At 39.9% G+C, this 22667-nt stretch overlaps 1 protein-coding gene across 5 annotated transcripts in view; it reads left to right on the top strand.

The window, feature by feature from the left end:
* Positions 1-22667, top strand: part of agrn (agrin) — a 264104-nt gene that overhangs the window by 147699 nt on the left and 93738 nt on the right. For all 5 annotated transcript variants that reach the window (XM_075476038.1, XM_075476039.1, XM_075476040.1 and 2 more), the window contains one exon: positions 5710-5925. In XM_075476038.1, coding sequence (XP_075332153.1) covers positions 5710-5925 — 216 coding nt within the window. The remainder of the gene's footprint in view (positions 1-5709; positions 5926-22667) is intronic.

A 22667-nucleotide genomic window follows, 5' to 3' on the forward strand; every position in this document is an offset into this window, starting at 1 on the left:
TTTTCTGTAGATAATCATAACAGTGCGAGCGGAAGGCAACTTCTGATCAATACAGCACAGATGTATTATAGTTCTGTAGACCGATGCAAAAAACCTACAGCCTCAGTGTACATATTAGAATACCTACATTTCAATATATATGGATTTCTCTTTAAACTATCAAATGAGGAGAAGATGTTGGGCAATCACTGCAGTGTCACCTAAACAGACATTTTTTATAAAAAGCACAGCAAAGAGTTTAAAGGGCCGATTCGTACGGATTCGGTTGCACTTTTGTGTAGGTGTGTGTGCATTTACATTTATAAGCCACCTGTGATCAAGATGGAAAGTTTCCAATCACAACCTGATGAGAGAAACTGCTCTGTGCCGATTGCATCACTGGCTGTCACCATAGCAACCTTTTCCCCTCACTGCGAATATCTTCTGGTACAGTTGCACAGATAGAGAGGCTAAAGCCCTCTTACAGAGAGGAGGAGGTAGAAACAGCGAGGACTGTTAAAAGCCACCCGGTCGGGGAGCACATCTATATTACTTAGTGTCAGCCCCAAAGAAAGGGGACGCTTTGTAAAGGAGTAAGTGGAAGATGTCCCCAAGGAGTGTTAGAGCGTAATGAATTTAAACCCATGAACATTAATATGATGCTGCTTCCTTGCCACCAAGCTGTATCTGCCTCCACCATCATTCTCATCCTAACTTCATGACAGTCAGCACGGAAATAATCAATGTGGAAGTTACCGTGTGCAGATCTAATCTGCATGCTACAAATAGCTGCATCTCAACTGGTTATCTATTTGCGCTTCACTGCCCCTGCAACCTCTGAAACAGAGTTGCTACTTATGTCACATATGTAAAGTTCAGGACTATTAATACACACCCTTCTTCCCTCCCTTCCCTTTGTCACAGCCTGAATCAAACTGAACTGCTGTAAAATAATTAAAAGGCAGACAGGTATCGTCTTCCTCTGCAGAGAGCACTGATCCTTCTGTGAAGTGGCTATTTTGAGTTGATGGTGGTGATTGTGTCGAGTCTCATTGGTGTATGGATGCACCCACGGTTGCCACAACAGTCCATTTCTCGCTTTCACTTTGTTTGAGATAAATGCAACAAGGCAGCAAAACAATGAAACTGCATTTCTCCACAAACAAAGGCTGTGCAGACATTTTCTTCACAGAGTAGAAACAATCTCAGAGAAACAGGAACTCTCTGCATTTGGAGGCACATTTATTGAATCTGTCTCTGCCTGACTCTGTCCAAAAGCAAGCATCTGACTCAAAGCGTTGCATAGATAGTACATTGTGTAATTAAATATATATCTTTTTGCACCATGCACAGGACCCAATGCTATTTTAAAACTAGAAATAAATGTCAAAGCATAGGACACCACTGTTTAAACAGAGTATTCAAAGTTATGCATTTTCTGTATTGTTGAAGGAATGGGTTTAAAAAAAGAAAAAGAAAGAAGAAGAAGAAGAAGAAGAAGAAGGGATGTATGAATGTGTTTTGATCCACAAGAACTAAACTCAAATATGTATTCTCTTGGACACACACTGAGTCTTGAAGCATCAAAACTGTCAATAGTAGGTGGAAAATTTCCACTAGAGAACCAAGCTTCACTTTCTTTCAACTCATAAACCGTTCCATTTTTCACTGAGGCTTTAATCACAACAACACTATCCTTTTCCTTTTATAACCAGCTGATGCTCTGAGAGCACCCACATGGCTCTGAAACTGTGTCATATTTAATGGATGAGTCGCCCAAACACAGGATGATGTGTAAGGTGGACAAGGCGTAGTCCTTGACAAGTACAAACTGGACGCACTCTCTTTCTTTTCTTCCCAATGGATTTATCACCCTCTGCCTCCAATAGATGGGAAGCAAGGGGAAAAAAAATTTAAAAACGTGAGGCCGAAGGAAGGTTACCTTACACGGACTGATGACTATATTCACACTTAGCTATATACACACATTCACTGCACTCCAAAGCCCTCCAAAGGACGTTGAGATGGCTTGCACACATTTGTGATATACATAAAACAAACTAGATATGTATATATATATATATATATATATATATATATATATATATAGATAGATATAGATATTATATGTATACACACACACATTGTATATACATAAATATATATATATATACATACACATGCATATCTTTGTAGATATGTATATAAATATATATATCCTTGGTTGGTCTTCACAGAGCAGGCTTAGTTCATATTATTGCTTCTGCATATTATGTCTGCAAAATCCAAACTGTTTTCAGCACTCAAGTGAGACAGAACAATCTCTGAAGGTCATGCTACCTAAATCCAGTGGAGCACGAATAGTTGTTATCATTATAAAACTGTTATCTTTTAAACACCTATGTGGAATTGTGTCAGTCTAGTGTTAAATCAGGCTGCATCTTTTATTTTGAGCTTTTAGCTTTCTTGTGGATAACCACACACGGATAAAGTCTCCTTTGAGAGGTAAACGGTGTCTCAGACCACCATTTTAAAGCTGTCTAAAGTAACTATTAGAAAAGACAACTGAACTTAAACTCATTTTCAAAACACTAAAACTCCTCTCATGTCATAAATGTAGGGATTGGTTGTTGTCCAATAACTGATAATCCTTATTGCAAATCCTGTAAAGCTATTTGGTCAACATAAAGGGAAAAAATGCAGGAATGCTCTAAGATTCTTGGAGGCAAGCCATCAACCAATGGGGGCAAAGCAAGCTGTGAAGAACAGCTGTCACAGGACACATATCGCACTTGGACTCTGCTTTGTGCTGCATTATTTTAATTAAAACTATAATTAGAAAAACCTTACATACTGTTGCAGACAGCAGTCATCAAAATGATTTTTTTCTCAAAATTGAACTGTTTTTCAGGCCCCCTTGACAACTCTTTTGCTCAAGAGCATTCTCTTAACTTCTGTTTCTCATTATCTGTCTTCTGGCTTATAAAAATCACCACATGTACATGTCACCGACATTAAAAACTCGATTCTCACCAGAAGAGATGTTCAGGGCAGTTAGCTATGCTAGCCAAATGCAGCCATTCTTATTTAGTTGAATTAAATTCCTCTAAATTTCTAGTATTTTCTTACTTTATGTTATACCAACATCACTTTGGACAATATATGTATTCTCTTGTCAAACAAAGTCTACAAGCTCCTTGGCCTTGTTGAACTTATCGTGGAAACTAAAAACTATACGTTTGAATATCTATATCCATTTTGTGCCAAAAGCAATGACACCCAACACTTTACATGCGTATGCAGCAGAACTGGTGAAAAAAGTAGCGTTTTCTCTCATTTGTGGGACTTGTAAAGTTATAGCATATCTTTCCCCAGGACATGTAAAATGGATCCTCGTCTATTTCTTTTGTTGTTTCTGCACTCCCGGTGATCACCTGTCAGTCAGGCTAGATCAGAGCTTGCGCAGTTGCATGTTGGTTGTTGACAAAGTTTTTGTTGGTTGTGCGTTTTAGTTTTCAACCATCAGGACAGATGACACTGTTCATATTAACTGCCAAGGGTTTTGTTTTTTCTGTTGTTTCCAAAGAAATTGGAAGTGTCAATTGTATCTGTTTTCAGGTGCACGGGGGGGGGGGGTTTGCAGAAAAGAGCTTCCACTACATTAGTATGCCATTAATGCACACAGTCCAGAACCTGAACTCGATACCTTCACTTTGACAGAGCACTCAGCTCCAGTGTCAATCTATTGTCAGACAGCAAAGCTTGAGGCAAGTGTGAGATTTTCTTATCAGAAAACATTGCATCTGGTTACGCTACACCACTGGCATCCATTCTTCTTTTCCCTCTCTAAACTGTCTGCATTTTTATGGGATTTCTATAATGACATTTTTAAAATTTGCTTCATGATGTTTTTTGGAATTTATTTCTCATTTAAAACTCAGCTGATACATTTAGATCACAGAGAGAGCTTTTTGTAAGACCTCATTTTTTTCCTGTAACACTATCAGACACCCTCCCTCTCACTTGTACACATCTGACACAGTTCGATTGAATTTCACCTCTTGTCACTCAGCTCGCATGGCTTCGTCTCTGAGCCACATGCTGACACTCATATGCACAAACACACTCAGCGTGTGGTGTGAAGGGATAGCAGAGGAGCAGGCCAGTCATGACAAGGCCTTCATTCTAGCACCTGGCTACGGGGTTTTGTGTGTGTGTGTGAGAGACAGAGAGAGAGAGAGAGATAGAGACACCTAATCCTTACACCTCTCAGATACACACATGTATTCAGGAATACAGATGCATAGCTTTTTTTACACACACTCCTTTTCCCCTCTGGTACAAGGGAGAGTGAGCTCAGGTTGCTGTCAGCTGCTCCCCTAAAGGAAACAGTGGTCAAGTCAAAAACAGCCTCCTTGCCTGTCACTCCACACACTTACACACACACATATCCCATCCACACATTCATCCAGTGTTCTCCGGTGTGAGGAGAGACAGAATGAGATGCCTGGGGCAGATGCGAGACCATTTCTCTAAGCTCCACACACTCTGTCTCTGTATGTGTGTGTGTTAGTGTATGTGGAGGTGTCTGTGAGGCTGTCCGTCTGTCCAGAACCACAAAAGCCACCTGCTAGTGAGTCCAAGCCAACTTAAGTTTAGTCCTATCCTGTGAGCCAGTGATAAGAAACAGCTATGTATGGGTGCACCTGTGTGTGAGTGTGTGACACAGATCCACAGCGGTGACACTGGCTGCTTGCCTCTCTAAGGATATGTTCTTTTAGTGTACCTATTTCTGTGTGCTTTTGTCCATTGATTTCCAATCTGGTTTGGCTACCTGTGAGAGCTTGCCATCTCTTTTAACACCCCAAGAGCCGAGGCAAGGACGTCACACCAGCTGGCTGCCCAACAGCCCTTTGTGTGGGCACAGAGCCACAGCAGCTGTAGCTGCCACTATATGGGTCAATTACTCTCTAAGTTGATACTTTGTACACACAATACAACCACGTACACATGTGAATACTTCTTGTTTTCCTTGTGCATTCAGCTGGCCATGACAAAGTTGAGAGTTAGCTGTTTCACACTTGATCAGAGGTAAGGACTCAGTGGGAGGTTTCAGATCAAAGTCTAAGAATTGTTGTTACCTGACTTGTGAAGCCTTGAGTTGTTTGGCTGACCCCATGTTGCTGTCACTTCTCATCTTCCCGGACAGTGGATCATTGACGTTTCGGAGAGCCATCTGTGGATAAAAATGAACTGTTCAAGAGACTGCACTATATCTGCTTGTAGACTGATTTCTTATGTTGCTGCTGACTATTTGCAACAACTTTGAAGCTTCTCTGCAAAAGCCTCAGTGCACCCAGCAACACACTGCGCTGGCTGTGTGAGTGAGTCAATACGTTCTGCCTGAATGAAGTGAGCGCATCTGTTTCTTTCACACCAATATCACATGTAATTCTTGATGCTTTCTTGTTGCTGAACTGCACCGAGTTCTCCATAAAAACCCCAATGGCTGACGCATACTGAGAGGATGGCCTCTCTTTGGATATACCTGTCTGCTGTTAAAACATGACGTTTGCTTTGGCAAGAGAAAAATAACTGACTGTACATAGGAAACCACTGACTGGCCTGCTAAGTTGTTTGATTGAAATAAGTATAGGTCAAGTTTATTGGTTGGAGTAAATGTTTTTAAATCGTGTCTAACTGGTTTTGTTCTTTGTCTTTGAATTGTAGGCTGCAAAGCGATGCTGTGTGGCTTTGGCGCTGTATGTGAGCGGGATCCAACTGACCCAGCCAAGGCTGAGTGTGTTTGCAAGAGAGTGGACTGTCCATCACTGGTTGCCCCCGTTTGTGGCTCTGATTCGTCCACCTACTCCAATGAGTGTGAGCTGGAGAAAGCCCAGTGCAACACGCAGCGGCGCATTAAGGTTCTGCGCAAGGGACCTTGCTGTAAGTACAATTACTACTAACCAAAACAAAAAACAAGCTCTTCATCGACACGCTTGCAGAAAATATCCACTTTATTAAATCTCACAGTCTCATTTTAAGTCTGACAGTGGCTTTTTAAACGAATGGAGCATGATCTGAGACAATTTCATGTGCTGTTACTGCAAAGTAACTCATTTTTGGAAATCCTTTGGCACTTGTGGAGTGGTCTGCCTATTTCTGTCTCAGCTTTTTTTTTTTAGGAGTATGAAAATAAGCCTAAATTACTACTAAGGGAGTGAGGTAAGTCAAGTTAAAGCTTTGACATTTAGATAGTTGGTATGCTCATACAGAAGTGAAAAAACATGCTGGGGATTTCACATTAGAAGACCGTAGAAACTGGGCAACAGACTGTTCATCGTCTGTACTATTTTTGTTAGATCAGCACAGTCCCTAAATGTCTAAACAAAATTGATAGCAAGCAGAAATTTTTGTGTTTTACAACCTGTTTTCATTACTATAAAAAGTGCTCGGACATTTTGAGAGATTAGATCGGTGCCTTTGATCCAGAAAAAAATCGATCCAAGAAAGAACAAGCAATTGGATCTGAGACAGACACTCGCCATTAATCCGCTATGAGAGTTGAATGTAAAAGCTGTGAAATATAGGTGGATAAATGGCTTAAAGCATGCTGAGTGTGCTCTGGGGCTGGAGATTTGCCTTTAAATAATAGAATCAGCATGATTGGAAAGGAAGACAAATATGGCTACTTCATCTAACATAAAGCTGCAAGTCTCTAAGTGACACAAAATTGCTTTTTACTGTCAACTAAATGGATTTATATTTTACCCAGTGCTAATACAACAGGTTTTTTTGCCTTTCTATCTTTATCTCACAATATTAAAACACGTCCCATTATATCCATTTTATTGTCTGTCCAATATGGCTGTGTTCCCAATGCTTAAGCACCACCTGCACCCTCACAAACAAAATGTGTGCCACTTACTGCTCCCACTGGTAGCCATCTAGTGCTTATTTTACCCTGTAGCTGCTGTTAGGTGCCCATTGCTCCTCTTTAGCGAAGACCATCAAAATCCAAGGCTCCAATGGTTAGATTTGTGCCAAAGCTTATTGCAATTCTAGCAACCTCAGTAATAACTACAGTATTTTGTCCCTGTCAGTGTGGTTCTGCTGCTAATTCCAGGGGTCTTATGACATTGCGGGCTCGAGTCCGGCACTAATAGCAATCTTGGTGACTGCCCACAATTGGTAGAGAGTACATAAGGAGGTAGAAAAGAAAGCAGAAAGGGAAGAAAAATAGCATTTGAAGATGGAGGGTGTAATGTCAAACAGGAAAGAGCAGTGAAACATTTAGACAAAGAGAGGGTTTCAAGAGCAAGAGAGTAAATGGTGTAGAATTGGAGCCGATTGAATCCAGAGAAAGGAAGGTGATCTAATGATGGTTTACAGAGGCTCGACGCCATCAGGAAGACCATAATTATCACTGGCAACAACAGAAGGCAATCTTTTAGAAAAAAAAAAAGAAAAAAAATACAAACAATGTCACCTGTTAGTAATTCCTGATAAGAACTACATGCTCACAACCAAGGCAGACTTGGGCAGAATTTATTGTAAAGGTAAGTCAAATCTCTATGTCTATGTTTTCGTGTTTGCACTGACTCCTTTTCAGAGAACACATATTATTTTAGAAACTCAGAAGAGGACAGATGGGCATCCACTGCAGTAGCCTAGCTACCTTTTGTACTTGCAATGTAAGAAGTCATAACAACTGTCTTTGAAATATTATTATGGCAAAGATGTAACTGCAGTAAAGCTCATGAAATAACATGCTGTCTTTCAGCTCTGTTTCCTCTTGTAGACTTGTCAAGGCAATATGATATATATATATGCAAAGGAATTTACAATGTAATCAATGGAATAGATGCAAAAATGTCCCCACCAGAAAATAAGGACTTGGAAGATGAAGACAAGCATGACTGTAGTAAGAAACTGTATTTTTCTGTTAGACCATTAGTTTTCTATTATCACAACATTATAAAAGAATATATGAAGTTGCTGACCAATATATTTAGAAAAATATATATCCAAAGGATACGTTGAACACATATTTTGTAATTCCACTATCAGCTACTCTAATACATTCCAATCCGTAAACAGTCATGGTTAGGAGTTCAGATTACATAGTTACAGTAGGAATTATGTATAAGATTACGTTCAGATGTTCAAAAGACATGTTCAAATACACTGTCAAAGACCGCATAGTTAGTCATATGAGTTGACCCCACCTGATACCAAACAACTATGAGTCTCAGAATTTTTAAGTCAGATTTGTGAAGCTAATATAACATATATAATATAAGTTCAAAGTCAAAGTCAAAGTCAACTTTATTGTCAAATCTGTATACGTACAGGACATACACAGGATTGAAATTACGTTTCTCTGACTCAATAGTGCAGCGGTAACATTTAACTTAACACTTTAATACACAGCAAAAATAAACTATAGTAAAAAATGTACAAATGTGGATATATATATACAAAGTCTCTGACATTGACATCAGAAGTAAAGTGGCATATGCAGAAGTAAGTAAAATAAATATATTTATGTGCAAATATATATGTGCAAACATATATTCTTACTTTGCTATTTCTGATGAGCCCGTGTTGCCAAAGAGGATGCTACTAATTTAAAAAGGCACAAAAACACAGGACTCATGTCTACAAACGGTTTTGTCAATTAAACCCTGCCTTACTGGGATAATGTTTCCCGTCAGAGCAAAGCAAAGTGAAGCTGTTTGTAAATGCAATGCAATCATTTGTTTATGGAGGGTGAATGAAGCCTGTATGTTCAAGAAAAATCCTACATACATTAAAACATGGTAGAGATTACATCATGCTATGGGGCTGCATTCCTGGCTCTGGTACCAGAGCTGGCATTGTCTGCCATTACAAAATTACTTGATTTAAATGTTATTCTGAATGTTATTTTAAATTCTGTGCAAACAATTTAGGGTTGTCAATTCAGGTTCGGCCCTATGATGGACTGGCAACCTGTCCAGGGTGTATCCTGCCTCTCATCCAATGACAGCTGGAATAGGGTCCAGCCGCCCCACAACCCTGAGTTACATTAAGCGGGTATAGAAAATGGATGAATGGATGGAATTTAGGATTGTTGATCACTCTCCCATTAGTATTTCATCATAGCTCTTTTCAATGTCAGTCTATCATGCAGGGAAATATTCTTGCCCAAAATATCTGGCTTCAAAAATGTATTCATTGCTAAATGGGATATAAGTTGAAATTGTAAAAACATTAACAAACTAACCTTTATGGTTGTCTTGCGATTGGTAGATCTGTGGAGTCAACCACTCAACACCAATTACAATATATGATTTGTAGTGGAAGGTATTTGCAGGTATACGTGTAGATGTGCAGGGGGGGGGGGTACACATGCATGTCTGCTTGGATATGTGTTGGATGAACAGAAGTAGGGTTAGAGGTTATTGGAAGGCAGGTGACAGGTTTTTATTCTCTGTCTGCCTCCAATAAATTCAGTGGGTACGGAGGGCCCGACAGGTCACTCTGGTTGAGATTATGGATTTGTCAAGGCTGATAAAGGAAGAGGAAGACGGGAAAAAGAAAAAAGCATGAGGCCAAGCAAAAGTAGAGAGAGCCAAGGGAATGGTAGAGCTTTTAACTTTAAGAATTGCGCGGGCGGTCAGATTGGCGCTTTTGTGAGAAGCTTAGTTTGACTCATTCGATTTGAATGGCGGGTTTTCACTGGGGTAAGTGAATTGGCTCCCGTTCTGAGAAGCCATCATGTCCAATTCAGATTTGTCCTGGAGTCTTATCTCGTATCCCGGAGTACAGCCACAAAAGAAGTTTTATTCTTCAGATTTTCCCATTTACAAAATGACTGGAGCCATATAGAGTGTTTTGTTAGCACTAAATGTCTGAAACTTGAACTATGTTTTTGCAAACAGAGGAAAGCATCAGCCTGGTGGTTCCTTCAGGCACGGGGCCGATATTACTGCATTTGATCCATATGATCTTTATCTCGCTTAAAGCAAGACTTTGGAATTTTTAAAACAAGAACTCGTTTTCAAAAACAGTTGGGATGCTGAGAAAATGTAAATGAATCCCAGAATGGTTGAGACTTTGAGAAATAAGCACAGGAAGAGGTTCAGCACTCTTAAGGAGTACATGTTTACAGGTTTTGAGCAAAATATGCTGCCTTTGAGATTATGTCTTTATAAGGAAAGGCTTAGCTTGTTCCAGCAAAACAATGCCAAACTCATTCCAGCAGCATGGCTCCTGAGTCCAGGTGTTTGGTGGTTTACTGGTTTACCTGCAGTCCAGTTCTGTCACCCGCTGAAAATATATGAAGGAAGCTCCAAACTGTTGAGTAGCCAAAATCCTATATCAAGCAAGACTGAAAAAGCCATTTACATTCAGAACTACAATTGTTCTCTTCAGTTTTGAGGTTCTTCCAAAAAAAAGATTAAGCGCAGTAAACATGTCCGTGTTCCAGCAACAATGCTGCAGGCGTCAAATTCAAAATGAGCCCACATTCCATAGACACACTGAAAACAGCCCAGAGTTATCAATCCATTTAACTCACGAAGTTGATTCAATTATTATAAGTGAATATTGAAAGACAAAGCATGATTAGACCAAAAAAAAATCTCCCATGATAAACCCAACTTATTTAGATGAGAAAAAAGGAAAATAACCTGTAAAATAATTTGCTTGTTGTGTCTTACGTTTCAGGTCTATTTTAACACCAAATCATTTACAACATAGACATTAATATACAGCTTGCCCCTCTATTCCCACTTCTCTGTCAACATAATTTAGTAGGGCTTTGCTCAATATTGTAAAACCCCTTAACATCAAGCCCACTTAGCACCTGCTCTTAAAACTGAATTGGCTAATAGGACATTTGAGGTAATATTGTTCCCACCTGAGGACAGGACTAAATGACCCACATGTTGCTGAGGCTATGGCACTTAGTTTCCCCCAGTGCTCCACTCTGATATTCATAACCTGTCTCTTAATGGCTCAGACTAGCTCCAGTGCAGCTTCTTCATGATCTTCCCTTTGTTCTAGATGAATGATTTGGGATCCGTAGGGTTACATTTCCAGCGGTCAAGCAAGCAGGCAGTAAGCACATAATGGCCTTAGAAATGATCGAAATTAAAAGAAGAAGCCACTTTTTAATTGGCCCTGCAGGAATGCCTGATAACAACATAATGAGAGGAAAGAAGCAGTCAGTTAAGAAAAGAACAATCGCAGAGAGAAAGAGCCAGCAGATGCACTTTGTGCTGCCGAGAGACAAGAGACTTTTGGACAGCAGTGTGTGTCGGCATATATACCCCACTATCAGCTGGGGAATGTGCACCTCGTTGGCTCTCCTAATACTGAACTTGAAACAGAGTGATAAATATTCTTTCTCCCAAAGAGAGCCACAGAAGTGCTGCAGTACTCATCTTGTGTGGCCACTGTGGTGGAACATGAAGTTTTCTTTTCTCTTTCAACTTTTTTCTTTAATATCTTGACGGAGGGCAACAAGTAATAAAAAAAAGTGGAAAGTGTGTGTGCAAGCTGGCGAGGTGAATGGGGTTGGAAACAGGGATTGATGAACACTGATCTTGTGAGTGTGCAAGTGGATGTATGTGTTATTGGGAGTTGGCCGCCAGCAAAGCCCTTCACCTTAGTCCACTCTACTCCCTCGATGCTTCAGACAGGGCTTTATCTCCAGCATCTCCTGAGCCAATATCAGTAAAAATTGTGATAGACCAGAATTTACTAATAATTTTGGCGACCAATATAATTCATTTATTTGGGATACAAAAAGGTCCCTGCTTTTAAGTCTTTACATCAGAACATATGAGAATGATCTCTTTCCCCGGTTGCATTTCCTCTGTTCCTGTGTTATTCAATGTTTTTGCTTCTTAGTGCAGCTGAACTGTTGCTGAGAAAGCACTCTCTCCCAGAGTTAAAATAGATGTGGCCTCAGCTTGTTACTCCATCTGTGCATTTAGTCTTTTGTCTCGTTGTTAAGGTGCTCAGGCTGAGCCAGGTAAAGCCGAGATTCATCCCCTCGTAGGACTCAAAGCTGACAGGGAGGGAAGGTTTCTGAGAAATCCTCTTCAAGCAAAAATCACATTCTAAAGTGGAGCCGGAGAGGCCATCAAAGCCAACCTGCCTTATTCCTTCTTTAACCCCTTATACCCCCTTCTTCTTCTTCACTTTTTCCTCGTGCCCTGAAGATATCTTTTGTTACCACGGTGGCATGCCCGTTTGCCACTAGTGACAATGGAGTGGTAGTAAAAGCTGGATATTCTTCAGGTGACATGAATTTTTTTCTCTGCCAAAGCAGAAAATAGTTTTCTGCGCAATCCAGAAGTCCTCTGTTCCTTTTAATTTTTTTCTCCTTTTCTATTTGCCTTCAGTTTTTGCTTCCTTTCGTCTTCCTCCTTCTTCCATTTTGTCTTCTGCTTTTATTCTAACACCTATCTCAATTTGCTTTTATCAAATTTTCCCTTTCTTTCTATCCTATAATTCTCCCACTCCCCTTCTTCTCATCCTTGTTTTTCTTTAGTTTTTTTTCCTTCTCTTTCCTTTCATCCCTTGTATCTATTCTCTTCCTTTACCCTCAGCTTGTGTCCATTCTTCTCTACATCTCTCTTTTCATGACTCTTTTGCTTGCTTGCTGTTAGCGTATCCAAAATTATGTTTCCATGCGTCCTTTGTAGGGTTGCCAAGGGGTGGAAAATTTCCGGAAAGTTTCCGGTAAATTTCCATGGGAAGTTAAGCTTATGGTAATTTTGTATATATTCCATATTGGAAACTTTCCATGGGAATAATGGGAATTATGGGAACTAATGGGAATTTAGGAGAACTAACTGGGAATATATTATATCCAAGCATAAATATAAACAGAAGTCATAAGAAAACATCCATACAAAATGTTTTCAACAGATTTATTTGTAAGTAGAGTAGAACACGTTCTAATTACTTAGTGTTGGGTTCAGTATTACCCATCCCCTAACCCCACTCATTCAAAAATGCACCCCCCCATCCAAAAATCTCCACAAAGTCCCATTCAAAATGTTAACCCTCATACCTGATTTAAAACACAACTTAATTTCTGAAAAGGGACATTTTTGTCCCCTTTTAAAACGACCTAAAAACATCAAATGTTAACATTTTTTTCCGCTTTTTTTTTTCATAAATCTTTTATTCCACTTCAGTACTGATCATAACTACCAAGTTTTCAATTATTTTCAAAAATTTAACCCTTTAAATACTGGTTTAAATGACGTAAACGCCAATTTCTGTAAAAAAAACTCACAAAAACTGCTATATTTTCAATATATAGAATGCAAAGTGGAATTGTTGAGGGGGGATAATTATGGTCTGGGATAAGTCAATGATCAGCAACAACATTGATTTTTAGGGATTTTTAATTTTTTTGTTATGCCTGATTTAAAAAAAAACTCCTTAATTTCTGAAAAGGGACATTTTTGTCCCCTTTTAAAATGACCTAAAAACATCATATATTAATATTTTTTTCCACTTTTTTTTTCATAAATCTTTTATTCCACTTCAGTTCTGATCATAACTACCAAGTTTTCAATTATTTAAAAAAAAATTAACCCTTTAAATGCCAATTTGAACTTTTTAGCCCAATTTTGAAGCCTTTAGGTGCCAGTATTTTCAAAATATGGAATGCAGAGTGGAATTATTGAGTAGGGATAATTAGGGTCTGGGATATGTCAATGATTAGCAACAACATTGATTTTTAGGGATTTTTAATTTTTTTGTTATGCCTGATTTTAAAAAAAAATCCTTAATTTCTGAAAAGGGCCATTTTTGTCCCCTTCTAAAATGATCCCCAAAATACCATATGTTAATATTTTTTTCCACTTTTTTTTTCAGAAATCTTTTCTTCCACTTCAGTTCTGATCATAACCATCAAGTTTTCAATTATTTTCAAAAAATTAACCCTTTAAATACCAGTGTATATGAGGTAAACACCAATTTTCGTCAAAAACCAGACACAAAAACTGCTGTATTTTCAATATATGCAATGCAAAGTGAAATATTCTATGGGGGATTATTAGGTCTGGCATATGTCATTGATGAGCTAAAACATCAGTTTTATCAGCTTTTTAGTTTTTCTGTAATGGCAGATTACAGAAATGGCTCCCATAGACATCCATTATAATGAATACAGCATTAGTCTATGGCACACACACACGCGCAGTCCAGGATTAGTTGGGGTTTTCGGTGCTCATCCTCGCTGACCACTGGGTCCCTGTGCGCTGTGCTGAGGAGGAGAACATTTTCCACCTCTTCGGCACATATGACATGCGATATGCAGATTACAGAAAGTGTGTGTTGCAGTGAAGGCCAATGTTGAGGAGCGCACAGGTCTGTGGCTCGCCTGCAGATGGACTGGGGGAAACTCAGGCTTATTCCTTCTAATGGTCCCAACCATGGCGAGTTTTCATTTGAGCAGATCTTCATTCCAATACTTGACGATAGCAATTTAGCTTATTATTTATATATTATTATTTAGCTTATTAGCCCACGACGTAGGCCGATACATTTTAACACAGCGTCTAAAGCTCGCCACTCCCAAACCCTTCATTGGTAAAACGGCCGATGTACGACCGTACTGAAACATTCATATCATTCATATCTTAGATGTCTTTGGAAGGCTATGAGCTGCGCACGTCACAGGCAACCCACACTTTGATGCCATATTTTGGGGGTTTGCTGGGGATATACTGCCGAAACGCGCAGCGACCCTGAAAGGCCTTCAGCTGCTCATCGATGCAGACTTCTTTGCCCGGGGTGAAGAGGCGGGTGAGTCGGCTCTCCCACTTCTCCCAGAGAGCTGCAATCGGAGCCAGTTTGCCCTCTCGCTGTCGATGGGGTCGTGTCAGCTGGTCATCAAACAAGGGATTCAAATCTTGTGTGTGCCATAGTTTGCCTGAACATGGCCCATCCAGTGCATCCCACAGACTGAGGGTTCTCTCACCTCGTGAGTGATGCACCCGGCGAGGATGAGCGGCCCGAGGAAGGCCTGCAGCTCTCCTTTGTCGGTGTCCCTCCAGGCCTCTGTGGTGCGTCTGCCTTCCAGGTTGGTGAATGGAATGATCAGCTCCATCAGCTCATCAGTCAGAAAAAGATCCCAGGTGGACTTCACATCGGTTATGCGGGCGCATGCGTAGGTCGTCGGTCCAGGGCGAGCACAGGGCGCGGGCAGGTATCGGAGGGTGTTGGCGTGGTTGTCAGACCAGGATATCGTGCCATTTTTTGACACCAACAGAATATCCAGGCCAGCAGTCTCATCAGTTTCATCCTCCGTGCTGTTATAATCAGAGCTGCTGGAGGGAGGGTGAGTTCCCATTCTTCATCTGAGGAGTCATCGGAGGAGGATGAATAGAGAGAGTCGCTGTGCCCTGGTCTGAGGACTTCCTCCACGGCTTGGGCAACGCTGAATTTTTGTGCCATGCCTTCCAACCTTCAGGAGAATGAGAAATGTGCACAGCTCTCGTATTCTCATGCTGGTGGATCTGTCGTTGACAAACGAGGGTGCTTTCATCATGTTACCTCAAAGACACCTAAATTATTTTATTATGTTACCTCAAAGAAACCCAAACTATTTCTCAGTCTGACGACCTCATAACATCACTGGGGTCACACAGGTGTCCGTGTGTGTGTGTGTGTGTGTGCGTGTGTGTGTGCGTGTGTGTGTGTGTGTGTGTGCGTACGTGTGTGGGTGCGTGCGTACGTGTGTGGGTGCGTGCGTGCGTGCATGCGTGCGTGCGGGTGCCATAGACTAATGCTGTATTCATTATAATGGATGTCTATGGGAGCCGTTTCTGTAATCTGCCATTGCAGAAAAACTAAAAAGCTGATAAAACTGATGTTGTAGCTCATCAATGACATATGCCAGACCTAATAATCCCCCATAGAATATTTCACTTTGCATTGCATATATTGAAAATACAGCAGTTTTTGTGTCTGTTTTTTAACGAAAATTGGTGTTTACCTCATATACACTGGTATTTAAAGGGTTAATTTTTTGAAAATAATTGAAAACTTGATGGTTATGATCAGAACTGAAGTGGAAGAAAAGATTTCTGAAAAAAAAGTGGAAAAAAATATTAACATATGGTATTTTGGGGATCATTTTAGAAGGGGACAAAAATGGCCCTTTTCAGAAATTAAGGATTTTTTTTTAAAATCAGGCATAACAAAAAAATTAAAAATCCCTAAAAATCAATGTTGTTGCTAATCATTGACATATCCCAGACCCTAATTATCCCTACTCAATAATTCCACTCTGCATTCCATATCTTGAAAATACTGGCACCTAAAGGCTTCAAAATTGGGCTAAAAAGTTCAAATTGGCATTTAAAGGGTTAATTTTTTTTTAAATAATTGAAAACTTGGTAGTTATGATCAGAACTGAAGTGGAATAAAAGATTTATGAAAAAAAAAGTGGAAAAAAATATTAATATATGATGTTTTTAGGTCGTTTTAAAAGGGGACAAAAATGTCCCTTTTCAGAAATTAAGGAGTTTTTTTTTTACACAATGAAAAATTGCATTGTATATGATGTGTGTTTGAAATTCGAAAAAATAGTCAAAAATACACAACTGGACCAAATATGATGAGTATCACTATATACAGTGTGAAATTAGAGGAGAAAGTTCACCCTAAGTGGACAAAAATGTCCCCTATCAGGGATTAGGGTTAAATGAAAAACGCCACTCTTCCTCCAAAATGTCCCATTAAACATGCAAATCTTCCTTCAAGCAATCCTCTGCATTTTTGGTCAGTCAATAGACTCAAAACTTACTTCACTTTGTTAAGTCCACACGCTCAAATGTGTGCCTTCAATAGTCTTTGTGCTTCAGGCTCAAAAGTGTGGTCCAGTCTTCTAGAAATTTTCTGTACATGTGATGGAGGCATGCACAGTGCCAGTAGGGTGTGTGGTCTCAATAGCCATGCAGTAAGCAGTGTGCTCTGTGCATGTGATTGAGGAATGGCATGGATATTCAAGTGTATTTGAATGGCATCTGTTTGTTTTAGTCAAGATTATGCTAAAATATACTTTCCTCAACCATATTTAAGTTCCCTAGAAGAGCCAACCTTCAATTTTGAAAATTCCCAGTTTATTCCCATAAATTCCTAGCCTGGGTGCCAGCCGAACATAGCCCCGCCCATAAAATCTTTGGTCGGGAAGTTCGGTCTGACTCTGCTCAGTTGGGAAATCTCTATGCTCGACATCAAAACAGTCGACCCAATCAGATTGCCAGGGCGGGCTTTACACGATGATGGACAGATGATCAACAGGGACATTATCGAGTACGTCACTAAAGAGCGCTTGGTTTGAATTCGTTTGAAACAAACATGGCTGCCGCTGGAGAGCTAGGGTGTGTAGATTCTGCCATCGAGTCTGTTCTACAGGATCTCCACATTGCATTCATTTTGAAAGACGAACAAAGGGACCTGATAAAGGCTTTTATCGATAGAAAAGATGTTTTTGCCGTCCTTCCTGTGTGTCGCTTAATCTACGTCACATACTACGTTGCTCTGATTGGTTGTAGGTCTATCCAATTGAGGGAAGAGGCATTTTTTCTCCTGGTTCGGTTGAAACACGCCCCATACTCAAAACTCTATTGAGCGGTATCAGACTCACATTCTGACTAGAATCGTGAGTATGACGTAGTCAGGCTAATAAATTCCCGTTAATTCCCGTTAATTCCCTTAAATTCCCATGGAAAGTTTCCGTCTTTGAAAATTCCGGGAATTTTGCAACCCTAGTTCTTTGCTTGTACTCACTCTTTCACTTCCCCACTTTGTCTCTCAGTTCATTCCTCTCTTCCATGCGCTGCTTTCAGACGCAGTAAAAAAATATGTTTCTCGCCGCTGCTACTCTCATCAGTAGTAATAGACTAGCACACATGCACAAAAATATAGAAAAATAATCACATTTCTCCAGGGTGATTGCTGAACACATTTACTCACACAAACACACGCACACACAAATGCACAAACAAACACACAGGACTAGAGGTCACAGTAAATAACTCGGCTTTCGTGCTTTCACTTCCCTGGGGCATTGACTCTTGCTTGGTATTCATAACCATAACATGCAGAACCTGCCGGACTGACTGTGTGTGTGCAAATGTGTGTCTCTGTGTCCGTGTGTGCTGATAGTGTATTTATACCCTTGTACATGGCAAGCATACACACACACAGGCACACTTAGTGGAATATACACATTCTGCAGGCATTTTGCAAACAGATTGAAAAATATACATTCTTGTCATCACCACACTCACTCACACACGAAAAAGAAATGATAATGGCTTTGCTGGAACCCTCTATCCATCTTTACTTGGCTGTTTCTCTCGTCTGCGACCACCGATACTTGTCAGAGAAATCCTGTCTTCCTCTTCATCTCAAAGTCTCAGTCTTTCCCTCCAGTGCTCACCTTTCCAAATTCTGTATGTAAAAAACACAGATCATGCACACACATACGGTGCACACACACACACCTGGTTAAGCCCAAGCAAGGAGGTGTGTTTTGAGACTTTTTAATGTATTTATGCATTTGGATTCTCCTGAATAATACATTGTTATCTGTTATTTTCACTGCATACAGTTCCAAGGAGATAGAGAGGAGCGAAAATAATGTATGCAGAGCGATGTCGAGAATATAAGGATATTTACCAGCTCAGCAGACAAAAGGGGATATTTAATTTTATTTCATTTTGCGCGGAACAAGAATGGTGACGACAGTCAGGAGAAGCATTTCTAAAGATGTGTGTTTATCTCTCCATCAACCCTGTTTCTGCAGTGTGTAGCTACTTAGTTATACTGCAAATGCTGGACAGAAAGGTTATCTCTCACTCATTTGTCATCATCATTCAACTTTTTTTTAATTCAAGCTTTATGATTTAGGAAAATATATTTTTTGCACTAACCCCTTTACACTAAGTTTCCTCATTACTGTACATTCACTCCTGTCATGTTTCTTATTTAAAATCCATCTATCGACTGTTTCCGTGCCCCAGAGAAACACTGTGTTTACATTGTGGCCATGGTAGGCAAATTAGATGGTTCTTGCCTTCGGTGGGAGATTGATTTTAAATCCCACCTGTACTGATGTAAAATGAGCAAACAGATGTTAAACATTCTAAATTTTGACCATTTTTCTCGACCGGCTGTTGAGTTATTCATCCACGTTCAGCCGTTGGTGTTTGAGAAAGCCAAAATGAAGTTATTCGGTGGTTATTGATCAAGGTCATTGGTCACCGGAGTGCAGCTGGTGTTCATGTGAGCGACCCGATGATATGCTGTTCACACCTGGGTTGGATTGCGAATACACTTAAGTGAGTGGGAGGAAGAAATTTCAGCACTATTTTGTCCTGCTAAATCAGGAATGTAGATAATTAAAGAAGAAAATGTGGAGCAATTTTCTGTGGAGCGAGACTGTGATGCTGTGTGGTGTTTGAGTTTCAGTTTCAGAGTATATCTTGCATTCAAATAAAAAAAAATACTGTTAAATGCATGTTATGTATATAATACTTCCTACTAATAATCCTTAAGGCTTTTTGTTGCATTTTACACAATAGATGCAAAATTGACTGCATAGAAGCCCACTTACTGTGGATTGGATGAGAACCGCAGGAGTGAATGAGGCAGTGGAAGGAGGAAGCGTTTTGGAATGATTTCTGTGAATATGAAGCTATAGTAACTTTGTATACTTTTGCTATACATCAGCCACCAGTGACAATTGGCTGGAAATTGGTGCATTCATTTCACCTAATTCTCCGAAAACATTTCCTTTAACTGAAGGCAGGACACAGCCAGCAGAATTGGTGACCTTGACAACAGTGAGCATTCATGAACAATTGCAGCCTGTCGCCTGCAATTGTTCATGAATGCTCACTGTTCCCAGCTCAGACAATGACCATGATAGAAAATCAGCAACAACTGGTGACACATAATTTATTTCCTGCGTTGATGTGAAAAGCCACGATGTGAGTTGCGACTGCAACGCTTTGATATGGCGCGACAGTGGGAGAGATGTAAAACAGTTTATTGTGAGGGTAACGTAACGGATAAACAATCATTAACACTTAGAGTGTATAGAGTATCCATAATGGTCTGTAAATCCTGTGCGTGAGGACAGTTTGATGGTCATTCTACTCTGCTTCCAATAATGGAAACTTCCAATATAAAGATTGATCAGATTGATTAAATGGGTATCAGAGAAAATTGCTGATGATGAGTCCATTAAATATAATACAGCTGTAGTCAGTGAGAATATCCTCATGTATCATCATGGTGACTTACCCTAGAAACATAACCTACACCAGAGCACTGACTGTTTTAAATTGTTTACATGTTGTTTTAGTCTGTGTTTTTCTTCTTTTTTTTTGGTCTTTTTTGTTGACTTTACGTCCTGCTTTGACAGCAGTAGATGCAGTGCTTTAAAGTCTGATAGAATTTTAGACTGTGATTGGTCAGCTGATGTCAGCTCTACCTGTTTTACATGAACGGGCCTTGGTTGACTTACTGAGTCAACCAGCATCTTTGTACCTGGTTGGTTGTTAGGGTTAGTGAAGCTAGATCACCAAAAAATACACTGAATATATTAAACTATGCGTCATAGTGTAGGGCCCAGGTTTAGTTTGTTCGTTATAGAGAAGGATGCTCTTTTTAAAACTGCACCAATGTTCTATCCTCAGAGGAACAGACAAAGAGAAACCGTATAAATATATTACATCTTATTGAATTGAATAGGTGGGTTTAGTGTTTGTCAGAATCACTTGGCCAGGAACATGTATAAGCTGCATTTTTTTACTGTTTACCTTAATGCTACTAAATCCTTCTTACTTTGTGCTCTCATCCCTTTATTTACCTTAAGATGTGTGGTTTTTGACTCTGAGAGCTATTGATTTACCTCACAATTATAAAAATAGACATATATGTATTCAGCATGTCAGCAGTAATAATACTTTCCAGAAAAGGAAGAAAATCCATCCATGTCATTTTCACAGACTATTTGCTCAGAATGAATGTCAACGCTTTCTGCTCCTCCTGCAGCTTCATGCTGTCTCTCTCTGTCTCCTCGAGGCTTATCAGAATAGCTCAAATTAAATTGTTGTCATGTTAAATCGGGTCCTATATTGGTAAGCAGAAATGGGCACACTGATTTGAACGCTTTATCTGATTATACGTGTATTTGCTGGTGTGTGTGTGAGAGAGAGAGAGAGAGGGAGAGAGAGAGAGAGAGAGAGAGAGAGAGAGAGAGAGAGAGAGAGAGAGAGGGGGGGGGGGGGGGGAGAGGGGGAGAAAAAAGAAAAAGGGGGTTTGATTTCATAAACAGCACTTTGTGCTTTTCTCATCATGAATTTCAAATTCTAATCCAGTGGAACTTCGTTAGTTTTTTGTTTTTTTTCTTCTTTTAATTAAGCGGCAGTCTTTGTTGCAAAGCAGTCATTAAAATGGTCTTTCTGTCTTTGCTTGCGGGAGATAATTTCTCGTTTTTCCGGTGATGAGCTCTCTGCATCGCTGATATCTCAGTTTAATCCCAAATAATGACAGGAAAGGAAAAAATCTTTTTTTATTATTTTTATTTTTGGGCTTATTATGTTTAAAGCCACAGTATGCGCTACAAAGTGTAAACAGTTCATCAAAACAGTGATGCTCCGTTTCTCACATTGGTTCTGTCTCCTTATTTGTTTTTATTTTGGTGAAAACATTTTAGGACAGTTTTGCCAACTGTTTATGATTGTCAAGTAAAAGATGTGAGTTGGGAAAAAAAAGTATAGATAAACAAACATGTTTTTGCTTCCTCTTCTTACGCTTTTGATAATTACTCAATTCCGTCCCTAAGATTGGTGGTCATGGGCTTTAAACCTACATTCATGTTATGGCTACACGGTAATTTGACCGAGAACTCTCAAAGAGGTGTTCATTTTTATAAATATTGTAACGAACAATAACACAGAGTGAGGTGTCCGACTTTGTGCTTATCAGGCATGCAAATAGAGTGTATGTTGTTTGTCTTTACAGAGATGTACTTGTGTTTGTGTCAAGGACCAAACACCTACAGCAACTGCAGCAGTTCCGAACAGCATGTTGTGCCCAATGGCCAATACTCATTAGTAAGTGTTTTTATGGCAAAGGCCAAGTATGATTAGCTACCGCTTCGCTGCACATCAGTGCTGATTTTTTGCACCCCACCACCAGCGGCTCTCGTTAATCAGGAGTTAATGAAAGGAAACTTGTGGCATATGCGCCACTTAGCCAGCATGAGTCCTCGTACCTCTTTCTGGGGCCACGGTGACATCCTGAATACACAGCTCTCTGGGGGAAGTTCATTGATTTTAGATACAGCATCTTTTCATTGTATTGCCCCTCTGTGGGCATAAAGCCGTTTTGCACATTGGATTTAAATAAACTTTTTAAACTATTATGCATACAAAGTCATTACATCAGCGGTGAATCGTACCTGTAGTAAAGCCTGTGCTATGATACTGAAGCTGCTCACTGGATCAGTTGCATGTCAACTTTAACCAGTGAATCCTAGTGTAGAGTTTAACAATGTAAAACAAAATGAATGCATTATTGATTTCGTGGGATTGTGGCCGCAACAAAGAAGCAACAAAGAAGCTGTTATTAGCATCGCACACTGCACTCCC

This window comes from Odontesthes bonariensis, chromosome 10 (genome assembly GCF_027942865.1).
Source record: "Odontesthes bonariensis isolate fOdoBon6 chromosome 10, fOdoBon6.hap1, whole genome shotgun sequence".
In the NCBI taxonomy this organism is placed as follows: domain Eukaryota; kingdom Metazoa; phylum Chordata; class Actinopteri; order Atheriniformes; family Atherinopsidae; genus Odontesthes; species Odontesthes bonariensis.